General features: G+C 38.9%; 1 protein-coding gene across 1 annotated transcript in view; it reads left to right on the top strand.

Moving 5' to 3' along the window:
* The window catches only part of armh1 (armadillo like helical domain containing 1), a 40,656-nt gene extending 26,838 nt beyond the window's left edge, over positions 1–13,818 (top strand). Inside the window, exons 8-12 of the mRNA XM_028810583.2 lie at positions 3,510–3,582; positions 3,735–3,864; positions 8,461–8,538; positions 12,532–12,613; positions 13,675–13,818. Coding sequence (XP_028666416.2) covers positions 3,510–3,582; positions 3,735–3,864; positions 8,461–8,538; positions 12,532–12,613; positions 13,675–13,694 — 383 coding nt within the window. The 3' untranslated portion in view covers positions 13,695–13,818. The remainder of the gene's footprint in view (positions 1–3,509; positions 3,583–3,734; positions 3,865–8,460; positions 8,539–12,531; positions 12,614–13,674) is intronic.
* The last annotated feature ends 6,140 nt before the right edge of the window (positions 13,819–19,958 follow it).

The raw sequence follows: 19,958 nt of genomic DNA, 5'->3' as shown, positions 1-19,958 counted from the left end.
GAGTGCATTCATCTAGGGCTGTATCCTACCTTGCTGGAATAAACTGGAGCCCTGCAATACTAAATTTGATTAAGTGGGTTTGACAATGTTATTTTATTATGTAATAGTATTAAATAATATTAAATAGTAAAACCTGCTTAATTTACTGTAATATAGGAGAACAGGAAGCTGGTGTATATCACAGCAGCACTGAATGCCAGGCAGGTACCTCAAGTGTGACTCCAGCTTGTTGCAAAGACCACTCACATGCACATCCTCATTCACATTTTGACTCAGGGTCAGTTTTTAATCACCATTTACAATCATATGGGAGGATAATCAGAGCATTAAATCAAAACCCCCGCAGACACAGAAAGAATGCACAAACTCTACACAGACAATGATCTAGCAGTAGATTTGCACCCAGGATGCTAGATCTGTTAGGTGGCATTGTTAAACACTGAGCCACTGTGCTGCCCAAAAACTATTATATGTAGAGGTTGACCTCCATTTTAAAAAAGTTGCCATGTGAAAAAAGGAATGTTAAAGAAATTTTCCATTTGCATGTCTGAAACACTGGATGTTGCCAAGAGAGTCAGGAAAGCTTAGTTTCAACTTCTAGAGTCATCACAAAAGTGTCATTTTAATAACAGACCATAAGATGTCAGTAAAACATCAAGTTGAACAGAGTCTCCCCTGGGCACAACTGCTATGTTTGGCAGACCTTCATCAAAAGATGTGTGTTATTACAGCAGGGCCCCTCAGGTACTCTTACTGTGGTCCTTTTGTTCTGCTTTTTAACATCTGCTGCCACTGCTTTAATGGTGTCTTAAAAAGAGCTGTTTTATTAATGCCCCTAGCATGTGCATGAGATCATATGACCTTTTGGCTGAGTATTTGTGTGTGTATTTTTATATGAATATGTACCCACATGTTTTTAATAGTCGAATTGTTAATTTTTTTAACTTTTTCTTGTGGTCACAAGAATATTTAGGCCTAGGGCTCTCCAATTTAGGTAACCAGACTACTGGCTGACACCAGGTTTAATTTCTTCAATACTCATTCAGCACTGATTTTTTCCAGTAGTGTGAATTGAGCAAAGAAGACGCAAAAACCTTAAGCAATGGAATTGCCAAATGTAAAAACTTAATTCACCTGATTCATCCATTACTGAACTGCTTGATCCAAGTTCAGAGCCATGCAGGCCTGAATACCAAACCCTGAAACTATTTGAATACATGATCTCTTCTCCATATGGCTGCTTGAGGTTTTTATCCAGGTACCGGTAGTCTGTTTTTCTCACACAATCTGATGATGGGCAGGTTAGGCTTACCAACACCTCTAAACTGGCCCAGTATAAAATCTCTGTGACTATGCCATGCAGTGGACTGATGTTTCATCTAGGGTTACTTTCTGCACTGGCTCTTCATGAACCTAAACTGGATAAGTGGGTAAGAACATGGATTGTAAAAAACTTTGCTAAATGTCTTTATGAGCAAGAAACATTTATGCAATTATGATTCTCACATCACAGTGGACTGAGGTGGGCTGGCGCCCTGCCCAGGGTTTGTTTCCTGCCATGCGCCCTGTGTTGGCTGGGATTGGCTCCAGCAGACCTCTGTGACCCTGTAGTTAGGATATAACGGGTTGGATAATGGATGGATGGATGGACATCACAGTGGAATATGCATATAAATGTTCATAGCAGTCTCAAATATGCTTAATCTAGTTCAGGAGCACTGGGAGCTGGAACCCATTTCAGCAATACTGAGCACAAGACAAGAATCAAGCCTGGACAGGACACCTGTACATCACAGGAACCACGTATGCACACACCCACCTGGAACCAGGTTTATCCTGTATATCTTTGAGGATATGGGAGGAAAACTGAAGTACCTGGAAAAAAGCCTACACAAATACAAGGAGACAGTGTAAATTCCACATGGACAATCACCTAGCACAGGATTCAAACACAGGGCGCAAGACTGGTGAAGCAGGAGCTCTAACCATTGCTCCTCTATGCTGTTTTGCATTCAAACAATCTTTATTTTTAAATCACCTATCATAGTAAACACCATCTCAAAACATTTTACTTATACAAAAAGTCAGCAGTTTCTAGTTTTTGGGCAAACCAATCACTAACAATCTGACTTAGTTCAACCACATCACTGCAATAATCAAGAAGGCTCATCTGCTTCCTTAGGCATCTAATTTAGCATATCTTCTTGAGCGCATTATTTTTTGCATAAACGTGCAATAGAAAATTGACTTTATCAATTATATCACTGTCTGATATGGCAGTTGTCCAGATCCTGAATGAAAGGACTTACTGAAGGTAATGAATACATTACATTACATTTTTACATATAAGAGTTACACCAATTGAAAACATTTTCACATTTACATTGCAAGCAGCATACTTAAGGGCTACATTAATCAGGCCTTAAGCTTGTTTTTGCCTCTTGTCCTGTGGTAATCGGTGGTGGTCCAAGAACAAAAAATGCTACGCCCCTAGTCTTTACAAAAATAAGACTTTCGAATGGCCCCTCATAATATCTCTTCCTATGCTATGTTGACTATTGCATTATAATTATGCATATATGTATGATTGTAAATCTGTTAATTGTTTGAGAGTGTTCTCCTGCTGTTAGGATTTGATTAAGTTTATATGGTGATAAGTTGAGATCCTCGTGGCATTCTTTCATCCTCAGAATAATGCTAAGGTTGTAAAAGGAGAAAAAAATAAACTACAGGGAGGAATGGATACATTGAGAAAGAGTAAAACAAGAAGCTTTTGCCCCTTTGGGCTTACTGCTACAGATCTTGACACTCTGTCTATCCAGTGGGGTAGCACACCCATCTGCCTACTACAATTTTACATACAAGCTCACTCCTTTTCACTTCCTGTCTCAGTCTCTCTCGACGCTGGCTGTTCTATGTCCTGCCAGTTGAACCTTCACCACTACTCACTACAAAACTTTAGGCTCATTATTGCTTTGGTGATTTTGGCTCTCAGGACCACATATAGTCAATCCCTATAATAATTTCCAGAGTATAGGCTGCCCTGCCCTTTTGGGAGACCAGGCTAGAAGTTCCTCTAAAGGATCTTGCTGTCTCTGCAACACTCAGTTGCCCTAAGGAACCATTGCACATGTCTGCCTTGGCCTACGCTCTCTCTTTCATGTGCTGTTGCTACTGTCTACTGCTCTTCCAAGACACTAAATGTATATACTTTATGTTGGTCATAGCTCCATCTAGCAGCCTCTGTTTTTCCAGACTGACCTGAGCAAGAACTGGGCTGCAGCCTCTTTCACCACTCTGACTTTGGCTATTAATTCTTTAGACAAATTGCTTTTTTTTTCTTCTTCGGTTTGTAAATATTCATTGTCATCCTCCTCCTCCTCACCTCCCTGTGAGTAGGATCACCAAATGATGTCTCATATTAGGTAAACATTGTTTTTAAAAATTATGTCTTAAAAAGCTAAATCAAAGGAGAGTAGATCATACTTTATTTAATCTATTTCCATCAGTTCCAGACATGCAGAAAATGTCCCTGTCTCTGCCAGTTTTCGTTCAACAAGCTGCTGCAGCAAAAACCATTGGGTAAGACTTGTACTTTTCTTGCATATGTTTAATATACAATACATAAACCTCTTCTTTGAGAAGGTTTAGGTTTTTTTGAAAATATGTCTTTGAAAACAGTCATAGCCATTTTAATTGTCTACTTTAGCTGTTTCCCTTCTTTTTCCTTGCAGAATTCTGGCTAAGCAATCCCCTGAATTGTCCAAAGAGCTGCTACACCTTAGAGTTGTTCATCATCTTGTCTATGCTATGGGGAACCAAGAGAACTCTGAAAGCCAGCGGCAAGCTTCTTTGACTCTGGAGGTCTGATTCATTAGAATAACGGAAGTTAGGTTGCCTTACATTTCAGGGAAAATAGATTAAGAAATAATCACTTGATCAGAGCAGCATGCTAGTACAGTATTTACTGCTGCAGCTTCACAGATCCAGAGGCTTTGGTTTACCTCCCAACCCTGTCTCTGTCATTGGACTTTCCTCTCTTTCCTTTTTCTTTAAAAAGCTGTACATATTAGTTTAACTGGCACAAATTGATTAAGTCTGGGTTTGTGCATGAGAATGCCTTATGATGGACAGATGTCTTTTCCAGGACTGGTTCATGCCCTGCATCCAAGGCTGTTGACATTTGCTCTTACTCCCCACAACCTTGTAATATGATATTAGAGGAAACCAGTATAATGGGAGACAACTCATATGAGCATGGGAAGAATGCACAAATTTAGTATACATTATGACCAAGTTTCTGAAACTATCTGGTGCTAGTACAAGTCAGTTCACCACTATGCTAATGTGAAATTAATTCTTTTTGTGTGTGGACAAAATGTGGATGAATACAGTGCCATGAAAAATATTTGCCCCTTCCTGATTTTCCCTATTATTGCAAATTTGTGACGATGAATGTTTTGAGGTCTTCTAAGAAACTAGGTAAAATGAACTAAGTGCACTTCGGTGAACTTTTTAATAAAACTATGTTGTTTATTGAAAGAATAAAGTTATCTACCATCAACTGGCACTGTGTTAATAAGAAATTACCTCCTTTCAATAAATAATTGATTTACTATTCATGCCTAGCCATGATGAGTTCAACCAAACACTTGCTATCATTCAATATCAATTTTTCAAATCACTGTGGAGGAATGGTAGCCCACTCTTCCTTGCGGAAGTGTTTTAATTCTTGAAAACTGATAACATTTTTAGCATGAACTGCTTGTTGAAGGTCCTGTTACTGAATCTTATTTGGATTAAAATTTCAGCTTTGATTAGGCTAGTCCAAAATTTTACTTTTGCCTTTTTTGTGCCATTCTGATGTGGATTTGCTTTTGTGTTTTAAATCATTGTCTTGGTGCACAACCAAGCTATGTTTCAGCTTTTATGATACAGAACATATTTCTTAGTTCCATTAGTTAGGGCAACTGAACCCAGGTCTTGAGGCAGCAAAGGCTCCCCACACTTTCATCCTACCACCACCATGTTGGACTGTTGGTATTATGTTCTTACTGTGGAAAGCTATTTTTATTTTATACTGTACATAATGAGACCCGTATTATCCAAAAAGTTCAAATTTTGTCTCATATGCCGATAGAACATTCTTTCATATGGTTTGGGTGTCTATTAGGATGTTTCCTGACAAATGAGAGACTGTCATTTATGTTTTCTTGTTTAACAGTGTTATTTGCCTTGCTGTCCTTAAGTGAAGCCCATTTTAGCCCAGTGTCTTTGTGGAATCATAAACAGTAACCTTACTAAGGCAAAATAAGCTTTGTGGTTCTTTGGATGTTTTTAGGATCATTTTGTGACTTCCTGGATTTTACTCTGCATCCTATAGAATGATTATATCAGCTCAACAACTCCTGAGTTGATTCATTACTGTTCTTTTCTTGTGGGTTTGTGAGGCTCCTAGCCTTAGAAATGGTTTTGTAACCATTTATTCTGATCACCATCATAACATTTATTCTGATCACCTCATTATAGACTTGAAGTACTGGGGATTGGTTCTGATGGTAAAGAACAAGTTGTGCAAGGCTGGCTGAAATCAAGTTACTGAATGTATAATCAACCAGCTCTAAATATTTCCTTAAACTGGTTGATTTAACTAAGGGGCATTTATTATTTCACACAATGCCAGATGGTTTTGGTAAACTAAGTTCTTTAGATAAATTAAATATGTTAAAAAAGGTATTTGTTCAGTTCCATTCAATTCAATTTTATTGTTCCACAGGGAAAATCTGGTTTGTCAGCATCTATTACAGAGAGACCATGACATAACATTAAAACACATTAACAAAGAACACAGCCATTAAACAAACTTTGTTCACACAAATAAAAATATAGCAATCACTATAATACTTATGATGAACATTAGATCATGCATATTAGACATTAATATTAAACCAACATTTAGACTTGACTGATGATTGATGCAAATGCTAACTGTTCATCCTATGATGTAAGCCTGTGGATTTTTATTAAAATTTAACTTATTTAAATACTGTAGCAGTCAGAATAAATGAGCATTTGAACTAGTTGTTTTTTATCCTTGGAATACCAAACCTTTGATCGGATGGCAAAAACAGAAACTGGAAATGCATCAGTTCTGTCTGACAAAATATGCTCTGCTTTCCATAATACTTGTTTGTTAAACAGGTCTGTCAGATTGGGCTTCTGAGACCTTGTTATGTTTGCTCCATTTTACAATTTGATTTATGTTGTTTTTGTTGCTTGAGATTAAAATCACTCATTTGATCTCACTCAGATGTCCATTATGTAATAGCAGATTTCAATTAAAGACCTAAACAGACTCCAAGTCAAAAATTTGCAATAATACAGGAACAAGGTGGCTGTTATTTTTTTCATTTTCATTGCACTGTATATGAGTGTGTGTGTGTGCGTGTGTGGGTGTGCGTGTGTGTGTGCGTGTGTGTGTGTGTGTGTGAGTGTGTGTGTGTGTGAGTGTGTGTGATTAAAATGGGATTTGGAAGATGGGGGAACTCTCAACAGCCGGGAAAACATCTGAAAGCTAGCATCGGGAAAACCAAGTTCATATGGCAGAAAAAGAGCAGATTCTCCTACTGTTAGTTGTACAGTTAATAGTGCAGAGCTGGTAATTTTTTACTCTTTGACTTCAAACTATTACACTGTATATACAGTACAAAATGCAAAATTTTAATGGGGCATTTTACCTTTTCCCCATGAAATAGATGTTGTTGTTCTTGGCATTAAATGCAGTAAACATGATCAAAAAAGGAGTAATTCATAATATTGAGTAATAAAGGTCAAATGTATTCTTTACTGAAGATAAAGTGAACTAGAAAATGGAAAACGAAAGCAGCATTGTACTTTGTCAAACTCTGAATGCAGTAGGGTGGGAACGTAATGTACAATTATATTCTATCCTTTAAATCTAATTCTTTTTCTAAAGAACATAAAAGAAAAAAACTACAAGGAAGTAAAGAGATCAGATTAGACAGATCTATTGCAAAAGTCAAAGATATAATGGATAAGACCACATGCCAAGCAAGTCTGAAATAAACTGGTTTTTTACAAGTAGCTTTAGCTACTTATCTTATTTTTAATGAGTTGCCCTACAACAAAGAAGTAACATTCATGGCTGACAAATAATGGCAAGACATATTCCTTTTTACAATTTTGTGAGTAAAAACGCTATATTACAGCTTCAGTACTTGATAGATAATTGACCTTCACTTTGACTGTGGAAACATTTGTTTGCCACATTCAGTATTTCTCACAGGAAATGCTTTTCACATTGGACATCATTCATTAGCTGCACAGCTAGGAGAATTCATTGAATTATTGACTTTCCAACAAACAATCAATAGCATCACAAAGAAGCGCATCTCGCTGTAGGCTGAGCAAACTGAAAATGACACAGGGAAAATGCAATGTGAAATTGTACCAATAAGCCGTGTCTTGTTTTCAGAGCTAAAAGCCCATGTGAGATCTCAACAAAGCAGTTAAGCCTCTTGACTGTGGTATTTTACCCATCTATGCAAAATATATTGTGACAGACACTGATATCATCATTATATTTCTTAGCTTTAATATAGTCAATGTAGATTTTGTAAAATTTCAGCTGGTTTATTGTAAATGTTTAGAGACTAAGAAAAAACTTTTATGATAAGCTCCAAATATTTTCAAAGCATTAAAAAGTAAGATTTTTGAAGTTGCTAATCTAAAATGTATACTGTTGTTATTGTTACGCTTGCTGTCCATAGCAGCAGGTGAATTAGAGCAGTCTGCTTTTTTGTCATTCAAGAATCTTTTGTGGAGTCTTATGTATTATTATATTGTTTATGTTAATTAAGAAGTATTGATGTTACAATGGTTAGTCAACCTGGATCTCTCTCAGAATAAGAGGTTTAAAATCCCATGGAGGCAGAAGGAAAATGACCAAACTCCACATGGACAACTTTAGGGAGGAGGAATCAAAATTAATTGGTGATTCCAGATTGACCCCTGCGTGAATGTGTGGATGTGTATGTGTATGGGTGGGTGTGCGTGTGTGTGTGTGTGCGTGTGTGGGTCTGTGTGTGTGTGTGTAAATAAGCCTTGCAGTTAACTGGCACTACCTAGGGCTATTTACTGCTCTGTGTTCAAAGCTGCTGGTATAGGACCTGGATGGATGGCTTTTTATCTTTTTCTATGAAAAAAAAATAATTTTAAAAACACATGCACTCTTTGACTCATGTGAATCCCCACGGCAGACATGATAATAATCTTCTGCTGGATTCCTTTTACATACTCCACTATGTTCAAGTTCTGTTTTAGATCTGTATGTCTTGGCCTAAGTGTGGCATGCCAGTGGTCTAATGTTTATTTACATGTAAAGCTCTTATGTTTAGCATGTTTCTCAATAAATAACAACAGCCTATTAATCTGTTTCAGCACTTTGTACGTATGTTTCCTGTGGTAGAGGTACATGTTCAGAAGGCAATGGGAGACAACCTTTTTCACCTGTTTTTAGTAAGTATCTCGTAACATTTGCTAATTGGAAAAATATATATTGCATTTATTGTCTTTCTTTTATAATTATGGTGTGTAAAAGACACATAAATCTAAAAGAATTAATTAATAGGGATACTCACTTAAATACATATTTGCTCTACATCTCTCATCGACTTGGTCTATAACCTTACTTTGTTTCTGTTAATGACTAACGTGATATTTTTCAATTTAGGGGTACAGTAGTTTTATGGTATACATGACTAATGGCATTGGAGAGTGGTGACATGTTTCATGTTGATTACCACATACTGTATGATTCTAATCATTCCATACACCCATGACCCTATTAACAAAAAATATACACCAGTTTAAAGCATTATTCATTTGAATTATTACTAAATAACTGTCTCTCCTCAACCCTCATTTGCATTAAGTGGGATATGAGAGAGGATAGATGAATCTTCATATCAGATTATATTTAATTGATAATCAAACGTAGAAACTGTCACAATAAAGTTTCAGTGAGCTAGACATTGTGATATATTGCTTTAAAATGCATTGAGTAAAGGTTTTTAACATCATTTTGCAAAACATATGCTTTGGCTGCATTTTTTAGCTCTTCTCTGTATCCCAACTTCTTCTTTACAAGGCACAAATAGGACACCATTTCACCACAAGGTGCACAAATGGTCAGAAAGAGAGTTTTGAAATATTATTTTGCAGTTGCAGCACACAGTAGCTCTGTACAGTTATAGGAATCTTGAGGCAACAGAGGATCCTTCCCCAAATAATGTTATGTTTAGTGATGAAGGTGACATTAACTACTGGGCAACTAGTGGGAAACAGCAGCCACTGTCATTTTGGGATGTCCATTGACCTTTAGTCAGCTGGCTCTCAAAATACACTGTATGTCAAGTGACATATTTTACTAGTGTAGTTTGAGTTTAAAAAAGAACAAAAGTTTAAGGGCACAGAGGTCGGGGTGGGGGTAGATATAGTGTATGCTGCCATCTCTGATTGTAGAGATCTGGCTATTTACATAAGTCTTCTGTAGTTTATTAAGAGCTATGGTCAAAATATCACATATGTCTAATCTCTATATCTCTAAAGCAGAATTTCTGTTTTGTTTGTTTGTTTTTTCTTTATAAAAAGCTTTGTTTTTTTAAGGAACAGACTTTACATTTGGCACAAAGGTACTTCTCACCATAAGTCAGGGTGAAAGATTTGTAATCACATCATATTTCCATTACTTAGGGTCCAGGTTATGGGTTCTTTATATGAAGTTATGCATCTCTGTGTACTGACCTTGGATAAAAACAATTTCCAAGTTGCAATACTGCCATAAATTCTATTTTAGTAAAGATGATTGATATTGTTTTGTTGAGATTCAATTGTATTGTCATTTCTAAAGCTATATTTTCTTTGCATTTAGCAACTATCCTACATAATGTTTGCCTGTCCATGTTAGTGAACTTCATCTTGGGGAAATTATTTCTCTATGATGATGTAATTATGTCGGTATGGTTTTTTTTCACCGTCCTATAATATAAACATTAAAAATGTCCTATTGAAGCCAATCTGTAATAGCATGTTTATTGGAGAGACAAATCACTATTTTGTGATTTGCTTAAAAAAACTACTTGCTGCCATCTTCCTCAGATGAGCTGCACTGTACTAATATTGAATTGTGAACACTTTTATACTAAGAATAAACCTTACATCACAGGTGTTTTGTACATAAAGCAATGACCTTGAGACTGTGCTTTATATTTTGATTTATAATTTTATGTGTCTCGTCTAAATTTATATATATATTCTTTTTATCTCAGTGTACACCTTATGATCTAATTTGAATCTAATAGAACGACAGGTTAGTCTTTAAATCAGAGACCTGCTGGAAAGCATTTCTACCCTGGAAAATTAAATGCTATACGAAAACTCCTGAAAAGAAAAAGAACTTTGCAAATACATTTAACATAAAAAGTGACCAAAATGCATGCCATCCATGCTCCAGTCTGACTTCTAAATCAACACAAGCTGCTTGAAGATGCTCAATCCCTGTTCCTTAAACAGATGTCTCCTTTATGGAAACTAATCTTTAGACTTCTTAAGTATCGCTTTTTTATTCAACTAGTGTGAAGCTTTTTGACTTTGAAATAAATGTATAGAGGGTACATGCAGGTTTTGCTTTAAACTTGTATACTTTGTCTGCACATCCTGAGTGACTGAGAAAATAACATATTACAAGGGACCTAGTGTGGGCAGGTTGCCTTTACTCTCCCACTGGGGTAGTGGCTGAGAAGGGTTGCCCCTAACAGAAGGGAGCATGGGGAAGGAGTAAAGTGCTGTTGGTAAATAGCAATAAATAAGATGCATCAGCCTCCAGTGTCTAAGCAATATCTGTCTGGTCTTCTGAAGCAAAAGCTAGTGAATTCTTGTCTGGTGCACTGAGGAATTATGGGCTCTGCAGGTATCAGTCATAATCAGTGCTTAAGTGGGTCCTGAGTGTGTGCATGTGTGTGTTAATATTAGGTTCCACGAGAATAGGCCAAACCATAGTGAATTTAGTGAACCATGCTCACCTCATGATAACAGAACTTATGTATGAGGTCTGCAAATTTACATTGCGCTCCCTCAGCTTATAAATTACTTTCATTTGGCTTAGTGTGAGTGATTGTGAGTGTTCCTTGTAATAAACGTTAGTGTCACTCTGAGTTTGTTTCCGAGTTGTTCCCATTTCTGTCCAGATAAACCTTTGTTTCCCAGAAAATGTACTCCAAAACTAAGGTTGTTGCATTCAAAATTGTAGGTGCATTCTGTTTTTTTGTAATCAATAAATTAAATTAATACTGATGAGTGTAATACCTTAAGAGGAAAACTATAGAGGGATTTTTTAAATAGATATCACAGCCAACTCGATAAGCAATGATGTAGTCAAAATACTGCTGCACAAATTCTGAAACCATAGAAACTATAACAAACACAGACACTTGTCAAAGTGTTTAGGTTTCCATCCAATCTTGGATAATCAGGAAGTGCATATCCTATAGACAGTGATATAACAGCGTGCAATCTACAACTGTCCTGCATAGCAATGTGGTAAGCAGCCGTATACAAGCCAAGTCCAAAATGATGATACACACAAGAATCAAAATGACTCCATGATAAGATGTTAAATATTTTTTGCCATTTTTAAACAACTGTCTGTAGTGCACAATAACCATTAAATATGAATTCTCCAAATTCCAAAACTCTCATAAAGATACAAAATACATTAAATAAATGCTAAATAAATCAAAATATTAAAGAAAAAAACAAATAATATCATAAAGAGGAGACCTCCCTTTAACTCCATTTTGGATAACATGGAGCCCTTAGGTGAGGTCATCTCACTATTTTCACGACAAAGGTAGAGTGCTACAGATGGGCTTTCTGATAACCCAAATTAAATAAGGTCCAATGGAGTGAATACTTAATTTGATCATTTCCCATCATTTCCTGAAGCCAGAGCTTATACATTATCCACTGCTGAATGAGGAATGGCCACCCAAGCATACTGCTCACGTAATAATTAGGATGGCAGATTGGGTGGTTCTTTGAGAGCCTAGCACGTCAAATAGATTAATTGGTTTAGTGTTTAGTGCTATAATAAAGTACCCATAGTCATTGTGAAAAGACTAATGATATAAGTTTCAAAATGGTAAGTCATGTGTGTAATTGGGGGTGCCACAAAGAGGCCAAAGGCTTTCAAGAGCAGAGGTATGGAGTGTGATACATATTATAAGGATAATTCAGAGAGCGCTAAAGCACAGAAGCACACTACCTGACATAAAGGTACCACACTGCATAGGAATGTCCAGTGGGGCAGTCACATTTCATTCTGTTTTCGTATATTTAAAAAAGCTGTATGTTAAGCCCTCTATTAGTCATGAGTCATTTGATGATCAAAAAACTTGTAAGTGTAAAGGAGACGAGAGAAAAGTGACACTGTCTTTCCTTGTCATCTTTCAGGAAAATTCTGAACTATTATATATGAAGATGGACTCAGTTCAAGCAGCAATATTGTCAGCAAACAACATCAACATTCCTGGAGGTAAGTCATGCTGCAGAAATGTAAAACACATTGTCAAGTGTGACTGGCAACACTTTACTTCTAAATGATGCATACAAAATTAACAAGGCATTCATAAAATATCTGTATAAAATAAAAATGTTTTAACTGCAATATCTTGAGTAAGGGGCTGGAATTTCTGCCTTACAGCTTCAGACCCCAGAGTGAGTTCAGACCCCAAACTGTGCAAATAAGATTGACTTGCAACTTTGAACTGATCCAGTGTGACTGATTCAGAGTGTGTATTGTTAAGGACTGGCACCCTGTCCATAGTGCCAAGTATGATCACATGGAGGTTTTAAAATTCTAATACAAATGACTAAAAATAAAAAGCTCTCTCATCTGCCTGTTACACTTGTAATAAACCATGCATCATGTTTTCCCTAACCATTAAATAATTGCATTTTGCTTTCATGTTCATTTTTGACTTGTGAAACCCTGTTCCGTATTCACCTTTTCATTATATTATGATGGTGCTCTACTCTTTAACAAATTATAAATGTCAACTTAACACAAAAAACAGTAAATGTACTGAGTTAAATTTTCTAAATATAGATCAATGTCCCATCTAAACTATTGTCTCTGAAAGGTCTCTAGCAAGAGAACTCCCTTCCTTGAGTCAAATCTGAACATATGTGCCTGTCACTGTATACCAGAAAATTTGTAACCTGTTTTAAATGATTAAGGACTTAACATAGAATGTTTCTTTGTTAGCTTTAACTCCATATCCGTATTATTAGATTACGGCTCTGCAGTAAACAATGACTTGGCTTCAACGACACCCAGCATAATTTGCAAGCAAAACTGGCAAACTGAAATCTGTGCTTTGATTTGAAACTCAGAGTTTATATCGAAAGATACATGATGTTTATGTTGTCAGCAAGAATTAAAGTGATGTATCTGTAATACAATATTTTTACAGTAACATTTTTTGAAAAAAAAAGTATTACTTTGCCTAATGGATTTAGTATTTTTATATAATTGTACCATCAATGTATAGTATACTGTATATTACTGCTTTTCTTTCTGTCTTTTTCCTACAGTTCCTGAAATCAAGGAGTGATTCTTCAGTCGAACAGAGATATTCAACATGTACATAACATTTTAAAATTTTCTGTAAACTGCTGTATTTTAAAAATATGCCATTCCCCAATAAACAAATGAATGTTTGATCAATTTAACTATTACCATCATATGGTGATTTCCTAACTTGATTTAAATGTGTATTATGTAGCAACTACACCCAGCACGTTCCCTTTTACTAATTCTTTAATTTAACACTCCAGGTTTGTATTGAAATTTTGGTAAATGACATAAATATTTTTAACCCTGTACTCATTCAACCATGATTTCAGAGGCAGCAATTTACATTGTTAACCATGAACAGATTGGATGAATACTATTTGTGGAAACACAAAAGCAGTTGTCGATATGCCTGGTGTGGTATCTTCATATTTTGCAACAGGTGTTTTCTACGGGGAAAATGTTTACCTTTCTGTGGCTTATCTCTGTTTGTTAGGCCCTTCCAATACTAACAGTTTACTTGCGGAATGAGGAAAAATGCAAATACCCATAAACATTCTGGAAAATAGGCTGAGACGAGAAATTCCTCATGTAATGAAAACTAAGCCTATGTAAATACAATCTTTCAAGTGACCCCCAGGCTCTGATCTATGGAAATATTATGGCTTGTTTAACTTGAGCACCAGCTCAAATATAACCCACAATCACAGTCAAAAACCACAGGCTGCACAACTGCAGAGTAATAAAACTGAATGGCTTCTTTCTCTCCCAATCTTATTCTTGAGTCATTTTCTCCTCACACCTGTGCTCCAGAGTCACTGGCTCATGAGGGAGTATCAGGTTTCAGGAGGCAAGAAGTCACCTGTAAATCTCCATTGTTGTCAAACAATTTCAGTGAACAAAGTTCTCCAGCAATGTACTAATAATTAATCAAAAAAAGTATTTGCTATCTGAATCTTTCACAAAGTACTATATATGAAGCAGGTCTGCAAAGTATCCACAACTTGCAAGATGGAAAGATACCTTAACTTTGACAGCAGCTCATCTGCACCTTGCCAAACTAATTAAAGTATCAGATGTAAATATTCCAGTCAGCCTTAACAGCAAGCCTATGGTGAGTATGGGAAACCTGATTTAAAATCTATAAAATAAGGGAAGGCAACACATATGTTGATGAGATAAAAATCTGCATTTAGTTTAAATTTGCATACTCTTCATTTAAATCCTCTTAATAAACAAAAATAATTCCACTTTTCATGGCTTTTCTAAAACAACATATTTTAATGCAGATTCACTGGGTATGGGAGCCTCTCCTGGGACCAAGACAGAAACCATCCCTAGACAAAGGCACCAATCCTTTCCAGGACAAGTTCACTCACACAGGGCCAATTAAATTTTGTGAGGCCACCTCACCACATGCATCTGTGATATTAAAAGGACCCTGAAATCCACACAGAGATAGGATGAACATGCACTCTATACAGGTAGTGTCCAATCTTGAATTTGAACCAAGGACTCTAGAGCTCTGGGACTGGATTCCCCATAAGAGATAAAAATAGGCATAATTTTTTTCTTTTTTGCTAAATATGTTCATCCAGCTTTCCAATTTTGTATTTGCTGGAAATGTATGCAAACATTTATTTGTTGACACTTTTGTTTTCTTTACTTGTTGATTAAGCTTACATATTAGCTTAGCTTGTCTACTGCAGCTCATTTAAATCTTTAGTGTGTCTTGCACAAAGTGCTCAATTCAGGTCATGTCATAAGATTTTCAGTTTTGTAAGAGGAGAATTTTACTGGATCATTTCAACATAATTTTTTTTTCCTTTAGCCATTCCATTGTAGATTTAATAGTAGCAATAGTAAGAAATTTATATTTCATTTGTGCATCATCTGCCTTGCTGCAGAGTGTTGACAGCCTTTACATATGTTTCATCTCTTCCTTTTCATGAGGATTGTCAACTCTTCAATAAAGGTACTTAAAAATATAATTTGAGAAAATTATATGGAAGGGGCTCCTCAAACTCATGCCAGAATGTTGCCTCACTAACTGAAACATCTCAATCAAATTGCCTCTTAATTGCCAAACCATCCTAGAAGTTCACATTTTTTTCTAACCAAAATACATACTGAGTGAATTTCGGATCAATATGTTCAAGAAAAAGATGAAAACATGCAATATCTGTATGCTATGCATTTAATTGGAGATCTTTGTAATTATAAATGTATGTGATGATCATGTTACATTTTATGTCAAATAAATTCAGCAGTACAGCTAACTGTAAATAGTCTACAAAATTTTCCTAATAGCTGTAAAATGCAACCCCATTTGAAATGAAGTTAGGATTCAACCAAATGCCTGTAAAAGTATTTTAAAAATTGGATACTCTGAAAATAACATATAGCAGTCAGTGCTCTCCAAAGTCAGTGCTGTTCTGAAATGCTAAAATAGGAAATTTAATTAACATTTCCACTAAAAAATTCAGTGCCACCTTTGTGTTCTTTTCATCTGCCCCATTGACAAGAACAGAATGGACAAGCTACAAGCAGCCGTAAATGTCAAACATTGATAAGTATTCAGATCTGTGTTCTTTCATGGGTGTAAGAAAGATTCCAAATAACCTATTACAACATAAACTGGACAAAGAGGTTGAAAGCATGCACTGATACAATGTGTTGCTACATCAACTACACAATGAACCACCTCAGGATCCCAAATTAGGACCCAAGTGCAGCCATGAAACCGGTGACACCTCAGCACCATAACAGTCTGAATGGAATGGAACAGTATGAGACCTTTTAAAGTGGTTGGAGTCCCAATCCTGCCACCAACCCCCAAGTGTTTCCTGTACATTGGAGGACCTGCTTACAGGTCTGGATGCAGATTAATGTCATACCCAGGACAGAGCAGTTGCAGGTTAAGGGCCTTACTCAAGGGCCCATGGAGTGGAATCACTCCTGGCGTTTAAAGGATTCGAACCATCAACCTTCCGATTGCTGGCACTGATCCTTAGCCCCAGAGCCACCACTCTACCTGAACATAGACTGAAGTGACATTTATCCCAAATGATCGGAAATTAATCAGGTAATGGACATAAACAGACTACATATAACATCAACTAAAAAAATCAAAAAATTGAAATCCAAGAAATGGAGGAAATCAATAAATATCAAATGGTCAGAAACTCTTGTCATAAAAAATATCCTTAAGAGTCTGAATAAATATTTATCTTTTAAAATGAGTAGTAACTACTAATTGGCATACGGTTAGTGGAAAGCAGGTCTAGCAGTTTAGGGTGCAGAACCATTTGGTATGGGCTTCATCTCAGTCAAGTGTACATAGTCCTCCACTTTCACCCTGCAACTGTAATTATCAGCATAAGTCAAAGAAAAGTGCCTAAATCTGAAGTTAAATAAAACTAAACTGTCACACATTGTAGAAATAAACACCATTGCTCGCGTTTAAATATGTTTTACACCTCTTTTCACAATATAAAATGGCCTGTCCCTCTCTTCTGAGCTCTTGGAGAACTTGGTGGAATGGGCTAACACACTACACTTTAACTCAGTCACCCAAATTTTTTTTATACAATAAGATTTTACTTTGTGTTATTCTGTATAAATAATTTAATTTATTACAATGTATACATGTATACACCCCTCCTTTAACTGCCACCTTATCGTGGTGGAGGGGATTGCGTGTCCCAATGATCCTAGGAGCTCTGTTGTCCGGGGCTTTATGCCCCTGGTAGGGCCACCCAAGGCAAACTGGTCCTAGGTGAGAGATGAGACAAAGAGCGGTTAAACAAACCTTCTATGATGAATGAAAACTTTGGACGGCGTTTTCCCTTGCCCGGACGCGGGTCACCAGGCCCCCCCTATGGAGCCAGGCCTGGAGGTGGGGCTCGATGGCGAGTGCCTGGTGGCCGGGCCTGCACCCATGGGGCTCGGCCGGGCACAGCCCGAAGAGGCAACGTGGGTCCCCCTTCCCATGGGTTCACCACCTATGGGAGGGGCCAAGGAGGTCAGGTAAAGTGTGAGTTGGGTGGTGGTCGAAGGCGGGGACCTTGTCAGTCCAATCCTCGGCTACAGAAGCTGGCTCTTGGGACGTGGAATGTCACCTCTCTGAAGGGGAAGGTGCCTGAGCTAGTGTGTGAGGTCGAGAGGTTCCGGCTAGATATAGTCGGACTCACCTTGACGCACAGCTTGGACACTGGAAGCAATCTCCTTGAGAGGGGCTGGACTCTCTACCACTCTGGAGTTGCCCCCAGTGAGAAGCGCCGAACAGGTGTGGGTATACTTATTGCCCCGCGACTTGGAACCTGTTCATTGGGGTTTACCCCGGTGGACGAGAGGGTAGCCTCCCTCCGCCTTCGGGTGGGGAGACGGGTCCTAACTGTTGTTTGTGCGTATACACCGAACATAAGTTCGGAGTACCCACCCTTTTTGGAATCCCTGGAGGGGGTGCTAGAGGGCATACCTTCTGGTGATTCCCTCGTTCTGCTGGGAGACTTCAGTGCTCACATGGGCAATGACAGTGAGACCTGGAAGGGCGTGATTGAGAGGAATGGCCCCCCCGATCTGAACCCAAGCGGTGTTTTGTTATTGACTTGGTCCATAACGAACACCATATTCAAGCATAGGGGTGTTCATATGTGCACTTGGCACCAGGACACCCTAGGGCTCAGTTCAATGATTGACTTTGTGGTCATGTCGTCGGACTTGCGGCCACATGTCTTGGACACTTGGGTGAAGAGAGGGGCGAAGCTGTCAACTGATCACCACCTGGTGGTGAGTTGGCTTCGATGGTAGGGGAGGATGCTGGTCAGGCCTGGTAGGTCCAATCGTGTTGTGAGGGTCTGCTGGGAACGTCTGGCAAAGCCCCCTGTCAGAAGTAGCTTCAACTCCCACCTCCGGCAGAACTTTGTCCACATCCCGAGGGAGGTGGCGGACATTGAGTCCGAATGGGCCATGTTCAGAGCCTCTATTGTTGAGGCGGCTGACCAGAGCTGTGGCTGTAAGGAGGTCGGTGCCTGTCGTGGCGGCAATCCCCGAACCCGTTGGTGGATACCGGCAGTGAGGGATGCCGTCAAGCTGAAGAAGGAGTCCTACCGGTCCCTTTTGTCCTGTAGGACTCTGGAGGCAGCTAATAGGTACCGGCAGGCCGAGCAGAATGCGGCTTTGGTGGTTGCTGAGGCAAAAACTCGGGCGTGGGAGGAGTTTGGGGAGGCCATGGAGAGCGACATTCGGACGGCTTCGAGGAGATTCTGGTCCACCATCTGGCATCTCAGGAAGGGGAAACAGTGCAGTGTCAACACTGTAAATGGTGGGGATGGTGCGCTGCTGACCTCGACTCGGGACGTTGTGGGTTGGTGGGGGGAGTACTTTGAAGACCTCCTCAATCCCACTAACATGCCTTCCAATGAGGAAGCAGAGCCTGGGGACTCGGAGGTGGGCTCCCCCATCTCTGGGACTGAGGTCACCAAGGTGGTCAAAAAACTCCTTGGTGGCAGGGCCCCAGGGGTGGATGAGATATGCCCGGAGTTCCTCAAGGCTCTGGATGTTGTAGGACTGTCTTGGTTGACACACATCTGCAACATTGCATGGACATCAGGGACAGTGCCTCTGGATTGGCAGACCGGGGTGGTGGTCCCCCTCTTTAAGAAAGGGGACCGGAGGGTGTGTTCCAACTACAGAGGGATCACACTCCTCAGCCTCCCTGGAAAAGTCTATTCGGGGGTTCTGGAGAGGAGGGTCCGTTGGATAGTCGAGCTTCGGATTCAGGAGGAACAGTGTGGTTTTCGTCCTGGTCGCGGAACAGTGGACCAGCTCTACACCCTTAGCAGGGTCCTGGAGGGTGCATGGGAGTTTGCCCAACCAGTCTACATGTGTTTTGCGGACTTAGAAAAGGCATTCGACCGTGTCCCTCGGAGAATCCTGTGGGGAGTACTCTGAGAGCAAGGGGTACCGGACCCCCTGATAAGGCTGTTCGGTCCCTGTACGATCGGTGCCAGAGCTTGGTCCGCATTGCTGGCAGTAAGTCGAACCCGTTTCCAGTGAGAGTTGGACTCCGCCAGGGCTGCCCTTTGTCACCGATTCTGTTCATAACTTTTATGGACAGAATTTCTAGGTGCAGCCAGGGCGTTGAGGGGGTCCGGTTTGGTGGACTCAGGATTGGGTCACTGCTTTTTGCAGATGATGTTGTCCTGTTTGCTTCATCAGGCCGTGATCTTCAGCTCTCTCTGGATCGGTTCGCAGCCGAGTGTGAAGCGGCTGGGATGGGAATCAGCACCTCCAAGTACGA

Source organism: Erpetoichthys calabaricus, chromosome 10, assembly GCF_900747795.2.
Source record: "Erpetoichthys calabaricus chromosome 10, fErpCal1.3, whole genome shotgun sequence".
In the NCBI taxonomy this organism is placed as follows: domain Eukaryota; kingdom Metazoa; phylum Chordata; class Cladistia; order Polypteriformes; family Polypteridae; genus Erpetoichthys; species Erpetoichthys calabaricus.
Note: the sequence above shows the minus strand (reverse complement) of the source record. Positions and strands in the feature narration are given on the sequence as shown.